The 26,623-nt window shown below is 39.7% G+C and overlaps 1 protein-coding gene across 4 annotated transcripts in view; it reads left to right on the top strand.

Annotated features, from left to right (window-relative positions):
• Window positions 1–26,623, top strand: part of LOC140737807 (uncharacterized) — a 71,407-nt gene that overhangs the window by 22,518 nt on the left and 22,266 nt on the right. For 2 of the 4 annotated variants that reach the window (XM_073064468.1, XM_073064469.1), the window contains exons 3-5: window positions 6,112–6,224; window positions 9,002–9,104; window positions 22,259–22,372. In XM_073064468.1, the coding sequence (XP_072920569.1) occupies window positions 6,112–6,224; window positions 9,002–9,104; window positions 22,259–22,372 (330 nt within the window). Of the gene's footprint in view, window positions 1–6,111; window positions 6,225–9,001; window positions 9,109–22,258; window positions 22,373–26,623 lie in introns of all 4 variants that reach the window. The other 2 variants (XM_073064470.1, XM_073064471.1) reach the window with 2 other exon arrangements.

The raw sequence follows: 26,623 nt of genomic DNA on the forward strand, positions 1-26,623 counted from the left end.
AAATTTCTTTTCCTCTGTCTTAAATAGGTGATCTCTTACTCTGAATCAGTGTTCCCTCTCAGCACCCCTCCTGTCAATTCCTTTCAGCTTGACCTGAGCAGAAGCAGTAGGACTGGAGTTCAAGGACCAAGAGTGGGAGGAAATATTTTCATTCAGTCCAAAGAAAAAATCGGTGATTTACTGTCCTGTTTCTCTTCCTGTAAGCTGTTGTCCCATTGGGCGACCAGTTGTTGAAAATGCGTATCTGGTCATTTGTCCTCAACGAATTCTATCATAGATGTGAAAACTTCATTTAGCTGAGAGCAAGCTCTCTTGCACTGGGATCTCTCTGAAGTTAGCGCTGGGAGGATGCTAGGAGTGCTCAAATCTTAACAACGATTTAACCAGCCTCACAATGAGGACTAACAAACGGCAGATGTAAACACTTTAAAAAAAAATTACTTCTATATAATAGGAGTGTATGGTTTTGACATCTTTTCTGAATGATTACTGCACATTGTTGGCCACCCCAGTTTCACAAATAATTTTATTTTGTTGATATATAGTGCAGAACAGGTCCTTCCAGCCCTTCGAGCCGTGCTGCCCAGCAATCCCCCAATTTAACCCTAGCCTAATCATGGGACAATTTAGAATGACCAAGTAACCTACTGTTACGTACCTGTGGGTATCTTGTACTTGGCACGTGACAGTGGTGTTGAAGCTATACTGGACTTAAGGTAGTCGTCTGTGATGGTGGAGTGACGTCATTTTCCCGCCAGTAGAGGTCATGTGACAGTTTTTTTTTACAGGGTATAAAAGGGGAACCCCTCCCTGTAAGGAGGGGCAGTTCGTGGCTGGATTTGCCATTTCGACTCCATGCCACTGCATGGTCCAATATTATGATGCAGTTTGGTTGAAAGGTGGAGTTTTATTTAATGCCTAAAGTTTAAAAGGTCATTGCCGGCAGTTTCTTTATAATACTGCCAGTTAAAAATCAGTGGAGAGAGAAGATCGGAGTTCGGGAGCTAAGAGATCGAGGAAAGTCGATTTCGACGGTGAAACAGGTTCGACCTTGTTTGATCCTCATTCAGAAGGAATTCGTTAGCAGTCCCCATGGTAACCCCTGTGAATAGCAGAAAGGGTTGGGTACAGTTTTGTAAAGGAAAGGTCAGTGCCTTTAAGCCGTCTCATTTCCATCTTCGTAAATTCTCCGGGAAAAGTATAGTTCAACTGGGAACCGCAGTAACACGACGTGAAAGAGAATTTAAATCGTCTAAAAAGTCTCTCCTTTAATGGACTGTAAGCATTTTGAACTTTTGCAGTACTACTTTGAAGAACTGTTTTTGCAACATCGCTTTAAGAACTGTTTAAGCTGCCGCACAGCAGCTGGTTTCCGGTTGCGTTAGTTGTTTGTTTACTTTTGGGGTTTGTTTTTCAGTGTTTAATAAATGTTTTATTTGTTATAAAGACCCTGCCTCACTTGTATATTTACTGTTGCTGAATCCGTAACACTACCAACTGGTATGTCTTTGGTCTGTGGGAGGAAACTGGAGCACCTAGAGGAAACCCACACAGTCAAGGGGAGACCGTACAATCTCCTTATAGGCAGTGGCAGGAATTGAACCCTGTACTGCAAAGCGTAGTGCTAACCACTACATTAGCATGCCACCCTAGTTCTATGTAGTCTAATACTTGCTGAAAGGTATCCAAGCATGATTGTGGAATGGACTTAGAAGAATACACCTCCATGTCATGCACTATATCGAATAATGCAAAGTCACCAGCAATAAAAACACCCGTCTATTCCTGAATCAGAAGCCACGGCTGAACAGCTAAGTTCGGAACCTGCACAGGGCTCGGGCTACTGTTTACAGATCCAGTGTCCTTGCAGCATACAGTGAGGTCAAGTCAAACTTTAAAAGGCATTGAAACCGCCAAGTACAGATACAAACGAAGGTGGGGTGGGTTTTCATCTCTGCAAAAGGAGGTGTAAGGTAGCCCACAGGTCACCTCGGGTGAGGTGTAGCACCTGCTTAGTCCCCCAGTCAGTGTCAGGTGAAGCCGTGGTCGCAGGTGGTGGATGGTCATGTGAGCAAGCTCTGGTTATGTGACCACAGACACGAGGCAGACAATCTCTGAAGAGTACCGATAATGGCTGGGGTCGCCTGTCTTGTAAAGACACTGCCCAGAAGAAGGCAATGGCAAGCCACTTCTGTAGAAAAGTTGCCAAGAACAATCGTGTTCATGGAAAGACCATAATCGCCTTTGTCAGTGACACAGCACATGACAGACAAATGGATACCATCAACAGATAGAGACACACTTCATTAATACCACTAACTCCTGATGTGTGGGAAGGCATCAGGCCCATCATTGAATATAAAGCAAAGGTCTTTTGCCCTGCAAACAGTGACACCAAAGACAGTCAGACTAGACAAGTACACATCGACCTCTCTGACCCTGAACACTGGTACACCACAGGGATGTGTACTGAGCCCACTCCATTACTCTCTTTTCACCCGTGACTGCGCCACCAACTCCGTCACCAAATTTGCAGATAGCATCACAGTGATTGGATTAATTACAAATAACAATAAAACAGCGTAGAGAGAGGAGGTGCAGAAACTGTCTGAATGGTGCAATAACCAGAGCCTTTCACTCAACATCAAAAAAAGACCCAAAGGAATGATTATCAATGTCAGGAGATCAAGAGGTAAGAACAACCTCCAATACTCATAAATGGTGAAGCAGTGGAAGGGTCTCCAGCTTTAAGTTCTTGGGAGTGAACCTCATAGAGCAGCTCTTTTGGACCACCAACACCTCCTGAACAGAAGGGAAGGCTCGGCAGTGCCTATGCTATCGCTGAAGTTTAAGGAGAGCACCATCTGCTGGTAGATGTGTAATTGACAGCATACTGACCTACTCCATGACAGCATGGTACACTAGCTGCAACAAGGTCGACCAAAAAGCTCTTCAATGCGTGATCAGGACTGCACAGAACATCACTGGGACACAACTACCGGATATGGAAACCATCTACAACTGACGCTGTCTACACAAAATCATGTTAGACTCATCCCACCCCAGTAATCATCCGTTCAATCTCCTACCTTCTGGCAGGAGATACAGAAACATCGCTGTACAGACATCCAGAATGAAGAACAGCTTTCTTTCCCCAGGGCTGTTGTGCAACTGAAAATGTTCCCCTCCACCCTCCCATTGTCCATAGGCACTTTAATTTCAAAGCTCTTTATTTTTTTTAAATTTCAGCTTTAATTCTTAATACTACTTTGATCATTGTATTTTATAACAAAGGCAGGTGCAATACTTGAATGGGGCAGCCATTGTTTCTTTTCATTTTAGAGTAGTTTGTTTTTAATTCAGTTGTAACTTAGTGCCGCTCTAAAGAACTCACACATTATCTTAATGTGTTTTTAGTGATTGAATTGCCAGTATGCTGTTTTGCACTGCAATCTCGTCTCAGCAGCGACAATAAAGCGCAAACTATCGTTATTGCAATATTCTGCTTCATGCATGCATTACTTTATCATTTCACTTTTCAAAAATAAGTTTTAAGGTGCAATAAAACTCTGCTGGCCCGGCAATCAATTGTTCATAAATCTTTATATTTTGGCATTTGAATCTCTCGTTAGTTCAGAGTATAAGCCGGTGTTCAAGAATGTGAACAGAATGTGCAACCAACTCCTGGGAGTCCACACTGAGGGCCAGAGTCTAGAATGCTCATGTATTCCTTGCTCCTTTTAAGCTCACTGTGTTTACTGGATAATTTATTACATTATAACAAGTAAATAAAGTTAAATATGTGTGTTGTATTGTTACAAGAGTTTGGCACTACAGAAGTCCCGAGGATACTGGATCATTGGAGTTGCTAAATGTTAATTCTTGTAGTTGATCAGTAGATGGCGCTACTACCCTTTCTATTACCAGCTGAAGCAGGGCGGAAAAGCCAGCGTGTGGATTTCGAGGCATTAACCGGTAGACTCAGAATAAATAGAAAGTAATTAAATGTGTATCCTGAATTTAATGTAATTCCTCTGGAGAAGAGCAGATTCTAAGCTGTGGCCCCTAAAAGAAAGAAATGAAGCAAATTCATTGAAATGTATATAAATTAGTCAAAACAAAATAAGTTATAAGTAAGGTAAACTGAAGGAATAAACTACTGGTGCTAGAAGCACAGGTGCTTTGAGTTTCAGACCTCTCTCTGAGGTACTTTGTGTTCTCCTAGCCCATTGGATTTTGCTGTGTTTGAATAAACGACTGAAAAAGACAGAATAAGTAAGACATGGTAGTATTTTTAAACATGCAATGTTACAAATGTGGGTTTAGGAGAAGGAAGCCAAGGTGTAATCAAAATGTAAATCATTTGGAAAAACTGACAGAAGAGGATTTAAAATGGTCATATTCCAGAGGTTAAAACATTACCTGTCAGCTTAGAGTCCTTGATTGTTTGTGTTATGAAGGATGAACAGCTCTGATGGGCACAAGGGTGCAGAGTTGCCCATATCCCCCCCCCCCCCCCCCGGAGAATCGCAAACCATTACTGTTGTTATGCTGCTCATGAGAGAGGGAGTTGAGGAGAAAACATGCCAGAACATCTGCTACAGATAAGAGAGGGGAGAGAGTCTTGTTGATTTACCATATTTTGACTTCTGCGAGAGTTATTTGTCTTATACCATCCTGTTCATTAACATTCCTCAGCGGACAGCCGGAGTGGGCTGGTTTGATGGACACAGTCATTCAAAATTGATTGATAGCTGAGACCCTGTGAGTAGGGATAAAAGTCAGGTCTGGAGAGACACCCTTCAGACGCACCAGGAGACACACCAGTGGACACTGATTGAGTGTTGGAACCCATGGGAAGGTGTGGGGCATCGGAGACCGAACAAAGAGATCGGTCAGTAAAACTCAGTGTTATAGCAGGGCTGGTGGGGACTTGTGTGTGTGTCCACTCATGCCAGAGTGATGAGTCCACCACAGAAGGACGGTCTAGCTGAAGGACAGAGGGGTCATAACTGAATGGCCACAACGACACGACGGATCAAGAATGAAAAGGAAGGTTTGACTGCTGTAGCTGTTACATCTTGCTCGCTCTTTCTCTCTCTCTCTCTCCATCGATTACAACTCAACAACCATATCTACCTCAGCACGCATGAACTGAACTGAACTTTATATTCTAAGACAATTTATTTACCCCTAGACATCGATAGAGCTTGTTTATTATTGCTTATTGTTATTCCTACACTTTTAGGTTTATTATTGCTAATGTGTGTTATCTATATATTTGCATTATTGATATTGATTTGCTTATTTTATTAATAAACACTTTTGAATATAGTACCACCAGACTCCAATGGATTCTTCTTTCTCTGCTGGTTAGACACCCAGTTACGGGGTACATAACATTTGGAATTATTGATCCTCACCAAAGCTATCCATTTTTCTTTGTGGAGAATGATATAGCAAATATATTTAGAAGGATCAAGGTGGATGTTGATGAGCATTATGGTTTTTTTGGAAGAGTTGGTGGATTCCAGCCTGTTATATTCATGTAACATTGAGTAAGTTGCTGGAGATGATGGCATTGAGATTCTGATCTGAGCCCCAAGAACAAAACGTAACCAGAAAATGCTGGGCGCTGAATTGTTTTGAGATTACTAATCCATGTACCATTTAATTTCATTTTGGCTAAATTGTGCTGATCGTGGATGTCAATTATGCCAAATGATGTTACCGTACTGTTTTTGCATGGGAAATCAAACTTAAACCCCTTATCAAATAATCAAAACGTAAACCATGGTAATATTCTGAGTAAGAACAGTTTCTTCTGAAATGTTCTCTCTTTCATATTATTAATTTTCTGTCTGGTGTATTTTCATAATTGCAGTTAATTCTGTGTGGGACTTGTGGGCGCAGAGACCCAGTGTGTCATTTGCCACAATTTAAAATAACAAGGCATGAAATTACGAAAGCTTGATTTGTCTCCAACTTCTGCAAGATGAACACCAGAACACCATACCCATCATGTTTTTCTTTCACATTAAAATCCATGTTTTTAGCACTTTATAGGTGGTAGCATGTCTGTATATTTAATTAAACTCCTTAAAATTTCAGAAATGGAAGCCTGAAGCTAACAGATCGAAAACCTGGGACACTTTATACCATCAGCTTGACCTGTTTTAATGAAGAGACGGTTCTCAAATCTTCGAATGTCACCATTGATACAGGTATCATATGTAGTCTCTAACAACTGTTTATAAGGGAGATCTGTTTTCTTCAATAAAACAGAAAATGCTAGGAACATTCAGTATTTGTGGAAAGGAAAGCAGCTACATTTTATTTGGAACACTAAACATTATCGCTGTGCATCTCTCAACAGATGCAGCCACGTGTCCTGAATTTTCTGTTCTGTTTGATTTCCAACGTCCATGGTATTTTGCCTGTAGTTTGGCAGTCATGTTTCCAGATCTTGGCTATATCTTGTGTCTAGCCATCGCAATAAATAAAACAGGTATTAGAATAACTTTAGTTCATTAAATGTAAAGAAAGAGTAAACTCAAAGGCTGGTGAATTTGTGCTTGTGATTTCTATGGGTGTATATATATTTAGAGATACAGCAGGGTTACAGGCCCTTCTGCCCAGTGGGCCTGTGCTGTCCATTTACACCCATTTGACCAAGTAACCTCCTAACCTGTACATCTTTAGCGAGTGGGAGGAAGCCAGAGCACCCGGAGGAAACCCACGTGGTCAAGTGGAGAACGTACAAACTCCTTACAGTACAGCGGCAGGAATTGAAACTAGGTCGCTGGTGCTGAGACAGCGTTATGCTAACCGCTATGAATAGCAGAAATGGATCCTCTCTATTTAAGGGCTTCTAGAATATTTTAGTTCAATAATCTATGATGTTATAGCACGTCTACTTTGTTAGACTGCTAGAATCTGTGACAAAGTTAGGAGTAAAAAAAGTAAACTGGTTTTTTGAATGGAATCATGCCCGAAGATGTGGCGTGGATACCGAGGGTTCCTAGTACTTTGTTTTTATTACAGATCTCCAGCCAAAACAGTTTTTTAAATGTACTATTACTGTACTTCGGCATGTTTTTTTGCTTGTAACCTTTAATCCCCCGATACAATATTGTGATTCTATGGTATGCCTTGTGTTGTCTCTGGGCCATTGTGAACTGATAATATATCGTATATGCAACTATTCAGTAACAAGTAACCTAGCTGCCAATAGTGATGACTTGTATGCATTTATCTAAGTCAGAATAGGAGGTATTCTTGTCATTACTGCCTAGCGAAATGGAAAATATTGGATAATAGTTACCAGTAGAAGGGCTTGAGGAGCTACAATAACAATATTAAATGACGTTTGGATAAGTTTATAAATAAGAAGGGGGTTAGCTAAGCATGGACAACCTGGTAAGCATGGACAACTTGGGCTAAAGTATCTGTTTCCATGCGATGTTATTCTGACTCTGTAGAACCAAGACTAGGCTTTTAGCTTTTAGCCCAATGAGATAATCTTAGCTTACATCCCTTAACACATTTGATTAATGAGAATTTATAAATTAAAATAAAATTGACCCAAAATAATGTGCTGTTCAAGGCAGAGGTATCAAGCGTTTAGACTGTTGTCAAAATAATTCCTTCCCACTTAGATTGATGTTCTCTACTAATACTTCCAGAACTTTGCTGATCTCGTTCCCTAGAGCTGGACAGGTGACTATGGGAAGTGAGGGAAGAGATTCCTGGGCCATTGGTAGAGTGGACAGCCAACATATTTTTCCTCCGGTGTGGCAACGGCCAGTACTAGAGGATATCTGTTTAAGATGAGTGAAGGAAAGTGTAGGGGAGATGTTGGAGATTTTATTTTATACCGAGTAGTGGTTGGCTGGAGTGCACTGCTAGAGTGATGGTGAAGACTGATACAATAGGTGTACTTAAAGGACTCTTAGATAGGCAGTGGATGGTAGGTGGGAAGGGTTAGATTGATCATGGTTTAAGTTAAAACATTGTGCCCCAAAGACTACATACTATGCTGTAAGTTAATTCCTTTAACTAAATCATAGAGGATCACTCCTAATTTAATGTTGGAGTCTAGGTACCATACCGGCAAGTTTATTTATAACTCCTACCATTGCCAAAGCTTTCTAAGGTATCCAGATCTGCCTGCCAGGTGTGATCTAGTCATGCTTTCTGACTCTAGACCCCCAAGCCATTCTACTGAGTTTACTGTGTACTCTTGATTTGTTTCACTTACTAACCTTTTACTTCAATTGCAATTTCTTCTTTCTCTACACACTGACCTGTATTAAACATTGCAGCTCTTGTCAAATTTGAAATAATAGTTATCTCAAGGTCATGAAAATTACTGCATATATTAGAGACATGTAACAACATTTCTGCTTTGCAGTAAACGCCCATGTTGATTGAATTCCCAGCTTTACACTTGGTTCACAGTGCATTCTGTAGACCAAACCGACACTAAATCGGCCTATTCAAGTTGAGTGTAAACCTGTCATCATTTTAACAAGCCCCACAAAATTTTCCATTGATGTAATCTTTTAACTAGGTTACCCAGAAATCCCGATTGGACTTTCTTCTGGGCCACCTTCATTTGAGCTTTTATAACTTTAGGAAGAGTGAGAGTAGAGAAGCAAATGAACATTTTGATAGTATAGTAGATGATCAGCCATGATCTCAGAATGGCAGTGCAGGCTCGAAGAGCCGAATGGTCTACTTCTGCACCTATTGTCTATTGTCTATTTCACAAGTTGATGAGAACTGTTTAAATCTCCGTCAACATCATTTCAGTTCCATTCTTCACTTCGAAGTTAAAAAAAATATTTCACACAGAATAACATACTATGGTGGTCTTTAGGAACCTTATCAAGCCAACATGGAAAAGAGTGCCTTCATTGTAGGTTTTAAAGTTGCAAAGAGTAGATGTTAATCAACTTTGGTACCTATTATTTAAAGTGCATTTTTTTTTGCATTTCAGGAATAGAGCCAAGTATTCAACCTTTAACCTCACAATCCATATCAAGAACAAAGGCACAGTCCGATTCTGATGGTCGCTGGAACGATGCCAAGCTACTCAGCTCGTATGTAAGCCTTATATATCGGTGTTTCAAAGTGGGATTATATGTAACTGATCAATTCTAACTCTGTGTATTGGCGTTTTCGGTCAACATCACTTAAAATTGGTTTAAGTATTTTACAGTAGTAGGGAAAATGTTGAAATCAAATGTAAAACCTGGTGGTTAAAGACATTTATCAATTGCATATACAGGGGATTCTGAGACACAGCAGGACCAGTACATTTTGGCCCACTTAAGCAGCTGCCCCAATTAGTCTAGAAGTTTCATGGAATTAGTTAAAAAGGTATATTAAAAAAAAAGACACACTACATTTAACTGAGTAACAAATCAGGTATTTAAATAAAATACGGGACAAATTAGAACATTACCAATACTGCTACAGTACTATAAAACTGTGCATTAGTTCCTAATAGTTATTGACCGAGGAATTCATCTAGTGTATGCTGCCGCATTCTTTTGATTGACTGTAAATGAACAAAATCAGCAGAGACACCAAGTACAGATAATGGACTACCTTCGTACAATGAGTTTGATGATTGCATTGTCCAAATCTTCATTTTCATTGGATTATTGTTGATACCTTCAAAATCTTAATTGTTCCTAACTTGTTGAATCAGAGGAATCATTTCATTTTCACTCCCAGCTGTTTCTGACATCTCTGAGCCTCAATGCTTGAAACCACAGTGGAAAGAATAGTTCTGGGTTGTCTTCTTCTTTCTCGCCATCTTTCAGTGATGAAAATCGCTACCTTTGAACACAAACACACACACAACTGACGCTATTTAAAAACTGTTCGCATGAAGCGCAATGCAGTGCTTAAAGGTCACGTGATTTCTATATATATTTTAAAAAAAGGAACACCTGATTTCGTGTTTTAATGACACGCAACTGACCTTAGAAATCATTTGGCAACAGTGGCATAGTGTCCCAAATAAACAAGAAAACTCTGGCTGTTTTCTCAATTCGTTTTTGTTTTTTAAGATGTTAAGGGAAAATCAATGATCTGCTTAGTTCCTGCTGAAGGGATTTTGCCTGAAATGCTGACAATACTCTTTTTCATTGATGCTGCCTGGTCTGCTGAGTTCCTCCATCATTTTGTGTGTGTTACTTCGATCTCCAGCATCTGCAGATTTTCTCTGTGACCTGGTTAGATCATCGGTTCTGAGACAGAAGAGAAATGAAAACAGAGGTGATAGTGTGACTGAATAGTAGGAAGTGACAAGTGGCGTTCCAGAGGGAAGTGATCTCTAGCATCTTTTTTATTAACTAATGAGTTGTTAATAGACAGACACTCAAGTTTACTGATGGCGTAGAAGATGATGGTTGTTAGAAAATGATGAGGAACATTAAGTTACAAGAAAACATTGACATTCATTGAAAGTGGCATCACAAGTTGTAAAGAAAGCTTTTGGCACATTGGCTTTCATGAATCAATGTATTGAGTAGAGGAGATGGGATGTTGAAGTTGTATAAGACACTGGTGAGGCTTAATATGAAATATTGCATGAAGTTTTCAACTTTCAAAGATCCAATTTAATGTCAGAGAAATGTATACAATATACACCCTGAAATGCTTTTTCTTCACAAACATCCACAAGAACAGAGGAGTGCCCCAAAGAATGAACGACAGTTAAATGTGAGAACCCCAAAGTACCCCCCCCAGCTTCCCCCTCCCGCGTGTAAGCGGCAGCAAGCACAATCCCCCCTCCCCCCACCGGCAAAAAAAGTGCATCGGTGCCGTCACCGAGCCCAAGCGTGTGCTAAGCAATAGCAAAGACAGACCAAAGTTATCCCAAAGGCTTCGCATTTCATCCAACATTCGACAACCCACAGGTTCGTTCTCTCCCTGGCAAGGGCGAGGGAGGTGTCCCCCATTTTCACAGCGGGCAGGAGACATAACAACAACTCGCTGGTTTATGATGTTAAATGTTAATTTCGTCGATTTTTTTTGATCTGTGTCCAAAGATCGCAAAGACCTCGGGTCTTTGGGCCCACAGCAAAAGATTTTCCGGCCTCCCCGATGGCACATGAGTCTCCTGCTGTGACACGGACCCTCGAACCGCCTGTCTCCAGAATCCCGAGATCTTAGGCTTCCGAATACGATCGAGACTCTCAGGCCAAACCCTTGGCATGTTGAGTAATGGCCAGTCGTGGAACCCTGAGAATGGGTCCCATTCCCGCAAAGAACCGAAGCCTGCATGTAACTCCAGGTCAGGGTCTTCAAGAGAACCCTGAAATGGAAAAATAAAGGTATTAAAGGTGGTCACCTACCTACAAGAAAGATGTAAATAAGGTTGAAAGAGTACAGAGAAAATTTACAAAGATGTTGCCAGAACTAGAGGACCTGAGGAAAGATTGAATAAGTTAGGACTTCATTCCTTGGAACATAGAGGATTGTTGGGAGATTTGATAGAGTTGTACAAAATTATGATGGGTATAGAGAGGGTAAGTACAAGCAGGCTGGCTGGGACTGCAACTAGAGGTCATGGGTTAAGGGTGAAAGGTGAAAAAGTTTAAGAGGAGCTTGATGGGGGAATCTTCACTCGGAGGGTGGTGAGAGTGTGGAACGAACTACAAGCACAAGTAGTGTATGCAAGCTCAACTTCAACGTTTGGTACACGGTTGATAGGGGTACAGAGGGCTATGGACCCGGGTGCAGGTTGATGGGAGTAGGCAGTTTAAATGGTTCGGCATGGACTAGATGGGCCGAAGGGCCCATTTCTGTGCTGTACTTTTCTATGACTCAGAGTAGTGACAGATGAATTTCCATGAAGATAGGCGTTTACTTCAATCTAAGTATTTTCTTAAACTGATGAATTTTGGAGTAATGGAGCTCAAAATTTAAGAGTCTATGTAGCCAATTTACTTAAACATTGCTGTCAAATGCAAGAATATTAAAGAAGCAATACCACTCACTGTAAGAGGGAGTGATCCACTACAGCTGAAAATCTATCCCTGCTTCGATCACACTTGGAGTACTAGCTTTGTTCCTGCTCTGGACTTCAGAATAATTGGCCTTTAAAGGAGAGAGATATCAGATTCAGCAAAATATTTTCAGAATATTTTCAAGGGTAACGTTATGTTTTGTGATAATGTAATGCAGAGTTGTATTGACTGACATAAAAAGGGTAAGAAGTAATAGGATGTTAAAAGCAATTGTAGAATCTTTTTTGTACAGGTATGAAATTTAAAATTTAGTTAAGAAGAGAGTTCAGAAACTTTCTTCTTCACTAAACGGTTCCTACATTTGTGTCTGTAGGAACTGTTTCAGGTTGTGGAACTGTTACCATCAGGTAGGAGGTACAGAAGCCTGAAGGCACACACTCAGTGATTCAGGAACAGCTTCTTCCCCTCTGCCATCTGATTCCTAAATGGTCATTGAACCCTTGGACACTAACTCACTCTTTTTTTATTATACAGTATTTCTGTTTTTTGCACAATTTTTAATCTATTCAATAGACATATACTGTATAAAGTATACTGAATAAGATGTACTTATTTATTAATTATTATTATTTTATTTTTTCTTCTATATTATGCATTGTATCAAACTGCTGCTGCTAAGTTAACAAATTTCACGTCACATACTGGTGATAATAAACCTGATTTTGATTCTGGTCCAAGAGAGGGCATGAGGTAATGAGAAAGATACTGTTATTCAGGTCCTACTCAATCTAATCTCATTGGTCGTTTTATATGGAGACTGGTTAAAACCACTTTAAAGTTTAATTTTTAAGTTTTCTGTGCTATTTTTCATTTGCTGTTGAATAACACTGACAGGCTACAAGTTCTTTAGCTCTCACCAGCAGAGGCCAGCAAATCGTTTCCTTTGAAATCTCAAACCATATTATCTTTAAAAAAAGGAGGACTGTTTTGTCCCATGCCACTATATTGAATCAAGTTTCTGTAAATCAAATTAGGGCTCTCCAGCTGCCATCTCGTTCACCTTCCAAACTGTACGAATCTTTCGATTCATTCCCATCACAGTCATGGGATGCATATTGATGTATGAGTGAATCACACATTAAATATATTCAAGCAATATTGTCATTGGATAAACAACCCAGATGCTCACTCGATTAGAATTTAACGTGACTAAAAAGAACACTGGAATAATCAGCCTGAGTTCTGAATTGAGGGAATGTGACACCATAGTAAATGAGTGTGACAGCTAATTATGGTCTTTATGTATTATATACGGTTCAGTGTGCTGCTTCAGCTCTTGTATATTTAGTCTGTGTACTAGTATTTAGTAACAGCTAGGATATATTTGCATATGAAAAATTAGTAATTGAGAAGGAAAGGTTCAAACTAAATTTGACCTTCTCTCTACTCAACCTGTTGAACGTCAACTTCTTGAAAGTAAGAGTCGCTTTTATATTCACGGTGACAAATCTGGTAAATTTCTAGTTAATCAGTTGAGGTGTTCTAAAGCTAAACAACATATCACAAAGATCCAGAAGGAGAACGGGGATATTACATCTGCCACTCAGAAATCAATGACGTATTTAAAAATTTTTATTCCCGGCTTTATTCCTCTGAATCTCTGAATGAGAATATTTCTGTTGATCTTATTTAAAATACTTTGAATATCCCTTCACTTTCATCTGATTCTAAAGCAAAACTTAATGAGCCTATATCATTAGAAGAAATATCTTTTGCAATTTCTGCACTGTCTTCAGGCAAATCTCCTGGACCTGATGGGTTCCCCGTAGAATTTTATAAATCATTCTCTTCACTTCTTTCACCTCAGTTACTCTCAGTACTATCTGACTCGTTTAACTATGGTAAATTGCCACCCTCATTTAATGAGGCATGTATTATTCTTTTATTAAAAAAGGGTAAAGACCCAACAGAGTGTTCCTCGTACAGACCGATCTCTTTGCTTAATGTTGATGTTAAAATTTTGGCCAAAGTTTTGGCTTATAGATTAGAAACTGTTATACCCTCTATTATTTCTGATGATCAAACTGGTTTTATTAAAAACCGTCTTCCTTTTTTTAACATACGGCGTTTATTCAATATTTTATATTCACCTTCAACTGGAATTCCTGAATGCGTTATTCCTCTCGGTGCGGAGAAAGCATTTGATCGTATAGAGTGGAAATACCTCTTTGCGGTTTTAGAAAAATTTGACTTCGGTCAAAGTTTTATCTCTTGGATCAAATTGCTATATTTATGTCCTACCGCCTCTGTTTTGACTAATTCTCAGCAATCCCAGTTATTTAACCTTAAACGTGGCAACCGTCAAGGATGCCCCTTGTCCCTTTCTTTTTGATTTGGCTTTAGAGCCTCTGGCGATAGCATTCCGAAGCTGTCCTGAATTGACGGGGATCTGGAGGGGGGGTGTTGAGCATAAAGTTTCTCTTTATGCGGATGATCTATTACTTTTTCTTTCAAATCCGTCCACATTCTTACCTTTAATGTTTTCACTTCTTGATCAATTTAGCCAGTTCTCTGGCTATAAACTTAATTTACATAAGAGTAAACTTTTCCCAATTAATAAAGAAGCACAAGTATTAGCATTTCGTGACCTCCCCTTTAAAGTAGTTCATAAACAATTTACTTACCTTGGTATTACAGTTACAAGGAAGTTTAAAGATCTTTTTCGTGAAAATTTTGCCAATCTTTTGTATACTACAAAACAGAGTCTGTCACAATGGTCACCTCTATCTATGTCCTTGGTAGGTCATATTAATGTTATTAAAATGTACGTTCTCCCTAAATTTTTTATATTTATTTCAATCTATTCCAATTTTTATTTCTAAAAACTTTTTTGATTCCTTACACTCTATTATTTTGTCCTATCTGTGGAAGAATAAGGGTTCTAGAATTAATAAAGTTTATCTTCAAAAATCTAAAAAAGAGGGTGGCATGGCCTTACCTAATTTTTGTTTATACTACTGGGCAGCTAACATTTGTTGCCTTATCTTCTGGTTTTTTTTTCATAGCCAGTCTGATCGCCCTAATTGGGTAGCAATGGAGCTGAATTCCACTAAAGATCTATCTATTTCTGTACTTCTTGGCTCTGCACTCCCTAGTAGTTTGTCTAGACTAATTGTTAATCCTCTTGTTAGACACACTTTGCAAATATGGGCCCAGTTTAGGAAATTTTATGGTTTTTATGGTTTTTCCCTTTCTAGTCCTATCTTACATAATCATCTTTTTCTACCTACTATGTATGATTCAACATTCTGTGATTGGTATAGAAAGGGCATTAGGCATTTTGAAGTTTTTTTTATCGATAATCACTTCGCATCCTTTCAACAGTTCTCTGCTAAGTTCAATCTTCCTAATGCCCATTTCTTTAGATATCTTCAAATCAGACACTTTATCAATCCTTTATTTCCCAACTTCCCTGAAATGCCTGAGAAAAATGCTATGGATTTATTTCTTTCTATTAATACACTAGGTAAAGGTTTAATATCCTTTATCCGTGATAAATTAGTATCCTTATGGCATGCCCAGTGGATAAAATCAGAATGGCTTGGGAGCATGACTTAAATATCCCTTGATCTGATGAGGTTTGGGACTTGATTCTCAAATCGGTTAATTCAACTTCTCTTTGTGCTCGCCACTGTCTTTTACAGTTTAAGATTGTTCATAGGGCCCATATGTCCAAATCTAAATTATCTCGATTTTACCCTAATATTAGTCCTCTTTGTGATAAATGCAAAAGTGGTGAGGCCTCTCTTATTCATATGTATTGGACCTGTCCTAGTTTAGAGAAATTTTGGAAAGATGTTTTTATAACCTTATCCTGTATTCTGAATCGCCACTTAGAACCTAACCCTTTAATTGCTCTGTTTGGTTTCTTGGGTGAGACAGATATACGTTTGAGTTCGACTAAGTGTCGAATATTATCTTTTGCTTCTCTCCTGGCCAGACGTCTAATTCTTCTTAGATGGAGAGATGTTGTCCCACCCGCGCATGTTCAATGGCTTAACGATATCATGTCCTGTTTAGACCTTGAAAAATTCATTATTCAATTCTTAATTTGGATATAAAGTTTCATAAGGTCTGGGGACCTTTTATGGAGTATTTTCATAACTTTCCTCTTAATTAAGTTTTTTTTTCCAGTCCCTTGCTTTCAGCTCTTTTTTTTGGTAGTAGGCATTAATATCTTCTGTTTCCAATTGTATTTACAGTTTTGGGGGTTTGAATGTTCTGATTTGTATTTCCTACATTTTGTTTTGGTTGGTCTGGAGTTTTTTTTGTTGTGGGGCTTGGGGTGGACACTAACTTTACACGACTTCAACTTGGGTGTTTTCTCAATGATCTTATTTTGTATTATATTACTATTGTATGTTTATCTTGCACTGTACTTATTTCCTACTTTGTTTTTGGTTTTTTTTTTGTTTGTAGTGTTGTAGAAAATGCATAAAAAATCAATTTAAAAAAAAAAGAGAAGGAAAGGGAAGAGCACATCAGCATCAAACAATGCTTTATTAGAATCTCGACTCTTTTTCAAAGATTCTCTGGGGACTAATTGGAGCAATATACTCAAAGAAAAATAAATATTAGGGACAGAATATTGCTGACAGTGATGGTCGGGGCTTGCTTTAAGATGTGCAGATGTTCATTTATACATATAGATAGGTAGATAGATAGATAGATACTTTATTCATCCCCATGGGGAAATTCAACATTTTTTCCAATGTCCCATACACTTGTTGTAGCAAAACTAATTACATACAATACTTAACTCAGTAAAAGTATGATATGCATCTAAATCACTCTCTCAAAAAGCATTAATAATAGCTTTTAAAAAGTTCTTAAGTAGTTTACTTAAATACATTAAATACAATCAACCCCGGCACTTTAACATATCTTACTCCTGGCGGTTGAATTGTAAAGCCTAATGGCATTGGGGAGTATTGACCTCTTCATCCTGTCTGAGGAGCATTGCATCGATAGCAACCTGTCGCTGAAACTGCTTCTCTGTCTCTGGATGGTGCTATGTAGAGGATGTTCAGGGTTTTCCATAATTGACCGTAGCCTACTCAGCGCCCTTCGCTCAGCTACTGATGTTATACTCTCCAGTACTTTGCCCACGACAGAGCCCGCCTTCCTTACCAGCTTATTAAGACGTGAGGCGTCCCTCTTCTTAATGCTGCCTCCCCAACACGCCACCACAAAGAAGAGGGCACTCTCCACAACTGACCTATAGAACATCTTCAGCATCTCACTACAGACATTGAATGACGCCAACCTTCTAAGGAAGTACAGTCGACTCTGTGCCTTCCTGCACAAGGCATCTGTGTTGGCAGTCCAGTCTAGCTTCTCGTCTAACTGTACTCCCAGATACTTGTAGGTCTTAACCTGCTCCACACATTCTCCATTAATGATCACTGGCTCCATATGAGGCCTCGATCTCCTAAAGTCCACCACCATCTCCTTGGTCTTGGTGATATTGAGACGCAGGTAGTTTGAGTTGCACCATATCACAAAGTCCTGTATCAGTTTCCTATACTCCTCCTCCTGTCCATTCCTGACACACCCCACTATGGCCGTGTCGTCAGCGAACTTCTGCACATGGCAGGACTCCGAGTTATATTGGAAGTCTGATGTGTACAGGGTGAACAGGACCGGAGAGAGCACGGTCCCCTGCGGCGCTCCTGTGCTGCTGACCACCGTGTCAGACCTACAGTCTCCCAACCGCACATACTGAGGTCTATCTGTCAAGTAGTCCACTATCCAATCCACCATGTGAGAGTCTACTCCCATCTCCGTTAGTTTGTGCCTTAAGATCTTGGGCTGGATGGTGTTAAAGGCACTAGAGAAGTCCAGGAATGTAATCCTCACAGCACCACTGCCCCCATCTAGGTGAGAGAGGGATTTGTGCAGCAAATATGTGATAGCATCCTCCACTCCCACCTTCTCCTTATACGCAAACTGAAGAGGATCCCGGGCGTGCCTGGTTTGTGGCCTCAGATTCTGTATTATCAGCCACTCCATGGTCTTCATCACGTGCGACGTCAAAGCAACAGGTCTGAAGTCATTCAACTCCTTTGGTTGTGGTTTCTTCGGTACCGGGACAATACAGGATGTTTTCCACTGTCTGGGTACTCTTCTCTGCTCCAGGCTCATGTTGAAGATGCGCTGTAGTGGTTCTCCCAGCTCAGTCGCACAGGCCCTCAGTAATCGTGGGGAAACTCCATCCGGTCCCGCCGCCTTGCTGGTACAGATCTTCCTCAGTTGACCTTCCACCTGTGCAGCCGTAATCCTGGGCGTGGGCAAGGTCTCCTGTGAGTGGCTATTTTCCTGTGAGGGAAGTAAGCCTGGTGTGGAGTTCTGCGGTGAGGATGAGATTGTGCTGTCGAACCTATTGAAGAAGTTGTTCAGCTGGTTCGCTTTCTCCACATCTCCACTTATGTTTGCCCCCCGCTTTGCACCGCATCCGGTGATGATCTTCATCCCATCCCACACCTCCTTCATGCTTTTTTTCTGCAGCTTTTGTTCTAGCTTCCTCCTATACTGCTCCTTTGCCCCCCTTATCTGTACTGTGAGTTCCTTCTGAACTCTTTTAAGCTCCAACCGATCACCATCTTCTTCTGGTTTAGGAGGCCTTTGATGTGACTAGTGATCCAGGGCTTATTATTGGGATAGCAGTGAACAGTTCTAACAGGAACAATGGCATCCACACAAAAGTTAATATAGTCCGTTGTGCATTCAGTGACCTCCTCAACGCCCCCACAGAGCCCCTCTTGCAGTACATCCCAGTTAGTAGTACCGAAGCAGTCTCTCAGGGCCTGTTCAGCTTCAGGAGTCCACTTTCTAAAAGAGCGTGTGGTAGTGGGATGCCTCATCACAATTGATTTATATCTGGGCTGTAACAAAACCAGGTTGTGATCAGCTTTCCCCAATGAAGGCAGTGGGGATGCACTATATGCCTCCTCTACGTTTGCATACAGTAGGTCAATAGTCCTATTACCCCTGGTGTAACAATCCACGTACTGGGAGAAAGCAGGTAGTGTCTTGTCCAAAGTCACATGGTTGAAGTCCCCTGTAATTATCACCAGTGCCATATTTATATATTGGTAGAATAGATTAACTGTTGTTTTTGTTGTGTATCATATTTATGCAGATTTTTGAACAGTCTTAAACATCAGTTTAAAAGTCACTGCAGCTTGTACTTTATTGCCATGTAGTTTGACACAACTTGCTGTATCTCATCGTTTTTTATTATGTCAAAATTGTGTACATTGGGCATGGATTAGCATTCAAAATTAGAATTAGATCTGGCAAATGTTTTTGGATTTCTACTCTGCCGGAAATTGTGGAATGGTGTAAAGGTATTAGAACATAGAATAGTACAGCACATTACAGGCCCTTCAGCCCACAATGTTGTGCTGACCCTCAAACCCTGCCTCCCATATAACCCCCCACCTTAAATTCCTCCATATACCTGTCTAGCGGTCTCATTAACTTCCAGAATTCCTGTATTCCAGAATTAATCTAACTTTTGCAATGATACAGAATCCCTTTTGCATAAAATAAATACATTTCATAGTTTTATAATTCACATTAACAAATGATAATTTTAAAGTTTCATTATTTGTATTCCATTTTTTTATGGTGGCACAAACAAGCTAGCAGCAAAACATGAGTCATTTTCAATGGCTTAGTCACATGTAAACAGCTAGTCACTATACAAATGACATGGAATGATCTTACAGACTTTTGTGTAATTCCTTCTCGTGGTTAAATTGCAAAACCAGTTCTCAAAGATGAGCTATGCTTCTTGATTAAAAATTTAAGTGTTTCCCGTAAATTGGAAGGATGTTTATGAAGTGCATGTGGAACCACATCTGTTTCAGTTTAGATGAAATATGATGCATTATATTCAACAATGAGTGTATATTGACATTTTTAGGTTGTGCAGTTGGAGTTTGTGTCAGCTAAGTGGAGTTGCACTGTGTTCCTTTTGCTTCGAATCGTGCTGTGTGCTTTGGGCAATGTTGTGATGAACTTGGTCATCGGGAGCTGGAACTAAATATGTGCAAGGGTACTAGCTGTTGGGTGTAATCACCCTCATGTGAGCTCTGTTGTAAAGCAGCATGTAAGGAGGTGCATACAGCTGGTAGCTGATACTCTCCCATTGACTTAACACTATCCACAAAAGACAAACCCCCATTAATCCCTCTAGTGACTATTTCAAAGTAAGTACAATGATACAGATAAAAAACACAAAACGCTGGCAGAACTCAGCAGGCCAGACAGCCTGCTGAGTTTTGCCAGCATTTTGTTTTTTATTTATTTCCAGCATTTGCAGATTCACTCGTGTTGACAATGATACAGATTCAGTCTTCAAAAATGTCATAGACTTACACCCATGCTGCAGCAACCTCTATAAACGAACCTTTATAAATGATTCGTCTGTTTCTTTCTTTCACATTTCTATCCAGGAGTCTGGTCAGTCACCGATTTCACCACCCCTTCTCTCATATCTAAATTTCCTCTTAATATGTTCGCTTTATACTATCCCAACAATTTAATATAATTTTGCAGGTTCATTACATTCCTACTGTTTAAATATTTCTCCAGTGCTGCTTTTTGACTGCTGGTTGCCAAAACTGAAAATCTATGTTCTTTTTTGAAAGATTAATATTGGACTTTAGCTGTGCCCCTCCTCTCTGCCGTGTCTAAACTGTATGTCCCACATTGAATATATATCCTGAGTAAACAGTCCTCAAGTTATGTTCTGCATATTACTGCCAGTGTCTTGATCATTCATTTCCTGGACAGTTCTACTTGTGAAACTGGGCAGAAGACTGGAGCAGGCTACCACACTGGAAGCTGTGTCAAAGTTCAAAGTACATTCAAAGTATGTAAACTGTGTGCAGCCTTGAAATCCATCTTCTTGCAGGCAGCCACAAAATGAAGAAGTACAATAGAACCCGTTTAAAAACACACGCACAAAAGAACAAACTGTGCAAACAATAAAAAAGTAAACAAATAACACACAGAACATTAACTGCAGAGTTCCCGAAAGTGAGTCTACAGCCAGGGAGGTGAGTGAAGATGGTCCAGACCGTAGCCATGGAGCCAGTTAGCACTGAGCCTAGTGTTGATGGTTGCAGGCCGCAGCTACAGAGTTAGTTCAGAGCAGACATGAGTAAACCTCGCAGAGAAGTGAGCTGAACACTCGTTTGTCCTTCGCCCTTGATGCCTTGGACAAATCGAGCAAATAGTAAGGAAGAAGTAGACCAAGAAAAAGACGTGGAACATGAGCTGCAGAGTCTCTGGAAGTGAGGCCACAGCCAAGGAGCCCGTTCAGTGCTGAGGTGAGCGAAGCCTGTCCAGGAGCCTCAGGGCTGCTGGACAACGACTGCTCCCAAACCTAACGCTGTGGGACCCAAGAGGGAGAGAGGGAGACCGATCAAACCCAGGCAGACAGCACTGATAACCTGCTCGCTTTCTGCTTTCATCCTCAACGATTTTAATCTTGCTCAATGCTTTAATCAACACGGAGCCAACAATGGGTTCGTTTTCTGCCATCACGCCTTGATGCAGTGCCTGCTTCCCGGTGAGGGTCACCCTAGCCGTACCTGCAGCCCTGAGAGTCTAGTTCGTCAAATCCCCCAGGAGATCACAAAAGTGGCAGATCATTTGGTCATTTAAAAGGTACATCCTTAAAAAGGAAATTACAGGCTGCAGACTGCAGCAATCACCGATCAGAAGAAGTATATCCTGTAGAGTTTCTAGCCGTTTTGTGAGCTGCCCGAAAAATGCTGCTGCTGGTCACCGGCACCATCTTGTAGAAGGAAGAGCACTTGTGAAAATGAGGATGCAATTGTCCAGGAGACAATCGCCTGATATTGATTGGTGGGTTAATGGAGCAATGAGGAGATACCTGAAAGCTGGCGATTGGACTCTGCGAGTTAGAGGTCACCTTGCCCTGCCACAACAGCATTGCACTTACGGAAACGAGGATGCAATTGTCCAAGAGACAATGGCCTGGTATTCATTGGTAAGCTAATGAACCTCATCAGAAGTCATTAGTTATAGTTTGATTTAATGCAGTTTAACTTTGAAAGGTTTTCTTAGCAGAGCCAAAGTGGGACTTCTGTTATGCCGGCATTTCTGTTTAGTGCTGCAGCATTTAAGTGTTATCTCATTGCCTCAAAGGATATTTTGTTTTCTTCTCTGGGTAGTGATGTGCTGACTGGAGCTGTGTTTGGTTGCATTGGTGGAGTAATCCTGATGTACCTGTCCTATTCCTTTTATAAAAAGTGGAGACGAGATGAGCGATTACGGGCATTTCTAAGGTAAGGTGTCCGGATTATTTGAATTTTACATTATTTTAGTAAATTATAGATCTTGATTTCTTCTATTTGGCTGAACTTAACATTGCTTAAGGTTGTAGATAATTTACCTAAATATATTTTTGGACCAGGGTTATTCCCTATAATGCCGCAAACATTTTGCACCATGAGGAGGTTTCCATTTATTATTGCAGCCTGTCATTTGGTTTCCTTGATGTCAAAATGTGCTGAATTTTGGGAGACCGATGTTTATTTTTTTAAATCTAATTATGCCCACATTTCTGTTTCTTGCATTTCTGTCTTGCTACATGTATATATAATGAGCTTGAACATGAAAGTTATACTGAAAAATATGAAATAGTTACAAAACAGCAACATGTTTAGGACTGGGGTGAAATCTGGGCAATCTCACTAGCTCCAATTCCAGGCCACCCGTCTTTCAAGGGATCGATTGCCTTCTCCCTTTCAATCAATCTGCAAATGGTTCCAGCTTTTCCCGATTTTCATCCGGGTGTGAAGGAAACGGGCAAACAAAGATCTGACACCTTGCATCTTGGGTGCTGCTGAATTTAACTGTGGTGAACTCAGAATTGAAGTGATATTTAGAGTGCTATGTAACAACACTACTAAATCAGCAGGTGAATTTTTAGGGAATATGTCAAAAAGTGTCGTATTTCTCACTATGGAAATGATTTGTAACAATTTTATTGGGCATTGGTTTTGTTAGCATGAACCAGTGACTGAGGACAAAGTGCTTACGTATCAAGCTGGCATATGAATTGCACGCAGTTTAATGAACAGTAATGCAGTAAATGTCCCAAGGGCCAAATAAGCTATCCTGCTTCAGTTTCTCAAATGTAGGAAAGGAACTTAAATGATTGGGATAGAGAGAAATATTTAAAGACAGAGATAGTACTAGACATGACCATATAAATGCAAAAATATAAAACCTTACAAATTGGCTTTCAGTAGCTGTTTCTGCCAACTAATTTTATTTTGAATAGAAGTTCATTTAAATGCATCATCTAAGCTGTATTCTTTCCCTTATTGGCTATCTGCTTCACACAGCTGTAGAAAATTATGGACTGGGGATAATGAATGCCTATTAGTGACAGGAAGCATTAAGTATTGTTCATCTGCTTATTAGGCAGAAGGAGGCTTGATTTGAAATAAAAGTCAAATATAATTGGACTAAACCTGTCTTTACAGCTTTAGTTTAAGAAATAAACATGCAGAGCTCTTCATTATTGAAATGCATTCCATTATTGTTACATAAATTTTATTTTTTTTCACGCTGATTTTCAAAGTTATTAAAATAACAAAGGAAGGATAGGCATATGTGTAGCAAAGATCTAGATTTGTGGCAAAGCTTTGATAAATTTAGTGCATTAATTTAACAGTTTTATAATATTGCTTTCATTCGCTGACATTCATTCCAAAATCATTTGCTCAGTATTTGCAACGCTAATTTTAAGATGAGGCAATTTTGAACATTTTTCTGGCTTAATTTGCATTTCTAGCTTGAAAATACATCCTTTTCATTTTGAATAAACTAAAATGCATGTACAAAGGCAATTTGTACAAAAATAATTTTTCTGATAATTTAGTGAAATAGTTCAAGTAACTTTATAAGATAGTTAGTTTTGTCATAATTGTGAGATTGTATTCCTTTGTGCTCATGTAGATGTGTAGGGGGTAAAACCTGATTTAATTGCTTGGGGTTAAAGTGGTGGAGGCAGTAGTGAATCAAATAGAAACTAATGTTTGAATGTAATATGCTCATTCTAATAAAACAACATAAATGTCGGAGAACCCCAGCAGGATCGAGAGCACTTGAGGTAAGTATTTAAAAAAAAAGTGCAATCAAACGAAACTCGGTTAGGATTGAGGTCAAGACAAAATCTGAATGGTGTGAATTTCCAAATAGTTAGGGAAGAAATAGTTATAGCAATAATGATTAAAAACATGAGCCTCGGCAATGTGAATTTATCCGAAGAACTGCAGGGTGGAAAATGATCTCCCCCTTCAAAAAAAAAGAGAGACTGGAAAATTACAAATCAATTAGCTTTGCCTAAAGACTCAATGTACGGGTGAAACTTGTGAACATTTGGAAGGGCATAAGTTAATCTGGGCCAGCTGGCATGCATCTGGAAAGTGATGGTCATGCTTCATTTAAAAAAACAAAGTGATAGCATCTAAGAAGTGTGTGTCCTATGATATGTGTATTAAGTAGCATATCAGAGTAGTTATGAAAATAAAAGCAAATGTTATTATTGCTGTGGTTAAATGAATGGATCGAGACAGTGGACCAAAGTAGATATTTTGAGGTTGGTAGAATGGGGGACGCGATGCACCTTACGGTATTGTTTATGTATATATGTTAGACAGGACAAAGTTAACAGTTTTTGAGTCCTAGGTATTTGTGAAATTTGGAGATTACGTGAATCTGTAGGCAGGATGGTGGATTGGGCAGTTTGATGACAAATGATGTTTAATGCTGTAGGAGGATAGACTATTGGGAGGGAGAGAAAGAACATGGAATAGAGGTGTGCTCCAGGTAGTAAGATTCAAGGCCAAAATTTACTAGTACAGAGATGGAGGAAAACTGATGGTCCTTTAGCACTGTTGAGCAAGAACTCGATGGAGGTCAGCTGAAAGTATGATTGGAAGAGTTGCGACATAGATGCTAATTCAATCCTGTTAGTTTCTTGATGGTCATTGCATCATGGTCATACTACACAGGAATGGGCTCTCCAGCCCATTGTTTCCAATCCCAAACATTTCTGGCAATCTTCAGTAATCACATTTGCCTGATTGCATCTGTATCCTTCTACACCTCGCCTGGTCAAGAACCTGTCTTTATGTCCCTTAAACAAAGAGGTATCTGATTCTAAAAGTGCGATCCATATCTCATCTAAACTTTCTCCTTAGATCACGTTTAAAACTCCTTCCCCTCTCCTAATCTTCTTCCCTATTGGTTTTATAACCATACAATTGGAAAACTTGACTCTCCACCTATCTGTACAAATGACATTATTATTTTATATACATCTATCACTCCTCTGCTTTCTTCGCTCTGGGGAAAACAAGCCTAGCCTGTCTAAACCCTCCCTATAACCTATAAAGTCCCCCAACCTAGATAACATCCTGTTAAATCCCCTCTGCACTTTCTTCAGCATAATCATATTCTTTCTACAATACTCCCAGTATGGGCTAATTATTATTTTGTAAAGTTGCAGTGTAATGTTCCGACTTTTATATTCAATGCTTCAACCTGTGAATGTTGGATTCACTTTAAAGCAATCCTCAATTTACCTTCTATAGATGTGTACTAGAGAGTGTATTGACTCATGGCGTAGTGTGGGAACACCAATGCCTTTCAACAGAAAACCTGACAAAAGGTAGTGGATCATGGGTAAACCTCTCCCAACCACTGAGCACATTTACATGAAACATTGTTGTAGCACCCGTGATCAGAGATTGCCGTTACCCAGGTGATGCTCTCTTCTTGCTGCTGTCATCAGGTAGAAGGTGCAAGTGCCTCAGGACTCGCAGCACCAGGTTCAAGAACAATTACTACCCCCAATCGTCAGGTTCTTGAATAGAAGGGATAACTACACTCACTTGCCCGACAATAAAATGTTCCTACAACCAATGGTCTCACTTTAAGGACTCTTTACCTCATTATCTCATGTTCTCATGATTTATTGCTCTTTATTTATATTTGCCTTTGCACAGTTTGTTTTCGTCTGCACTCTGATTGATCTTTCATTGATCCCGTTATAGTTACTTTTCTATAGATTTGTAGAGTATGCCCACAGGAAAATGAATCTTGGTTGTATATGGTGTACTTTGATAATAAAATTCACTTTGAACCTTCATGGCCACTTTTATGTGATTTCTCATTGTTTAAAGAGAGCAAGAGTTTTCCTGGTTAAAAGAGAGGCTAAATATAAATGATTGTGAATTTACAATTAATTGGTGACTTAGTCAGAGGACTAAATACTTTTGCTAGAAGAAAATAAATATTTCCTGCTAGTTTCCTGAAACATGATTATTCATGAGACTGTAACAAAAGTACTTTCAAAAAAGTATTTGGAAAGAAAAAGTGAAGAAAGGTATGGAGAAGGGGCAAGGAGCCTGGATTGGAAGCAGCAGATAGAAATTAAGCAAAAATGATGTTTTCTGTGCTATAACTTGAAAAGCTGACCTGTACTCAATCGCCTTACAAAGAAGGATATAAAGAGATATAAA

Source organism: Hemitrygon akajei, chromosome 13 (genome assembly GCF_048418815.1).
Source record: "Hemitrygon akajei chromosome 13, sHemAka1.3, whole genome shotgun sequence".
NCBI lineage: Eukaryota > Metazoa > Chordata > Chondrichthyes > Myliobatiformes > Dasyatidae > Hemitrygon > Hemitrygon akajei.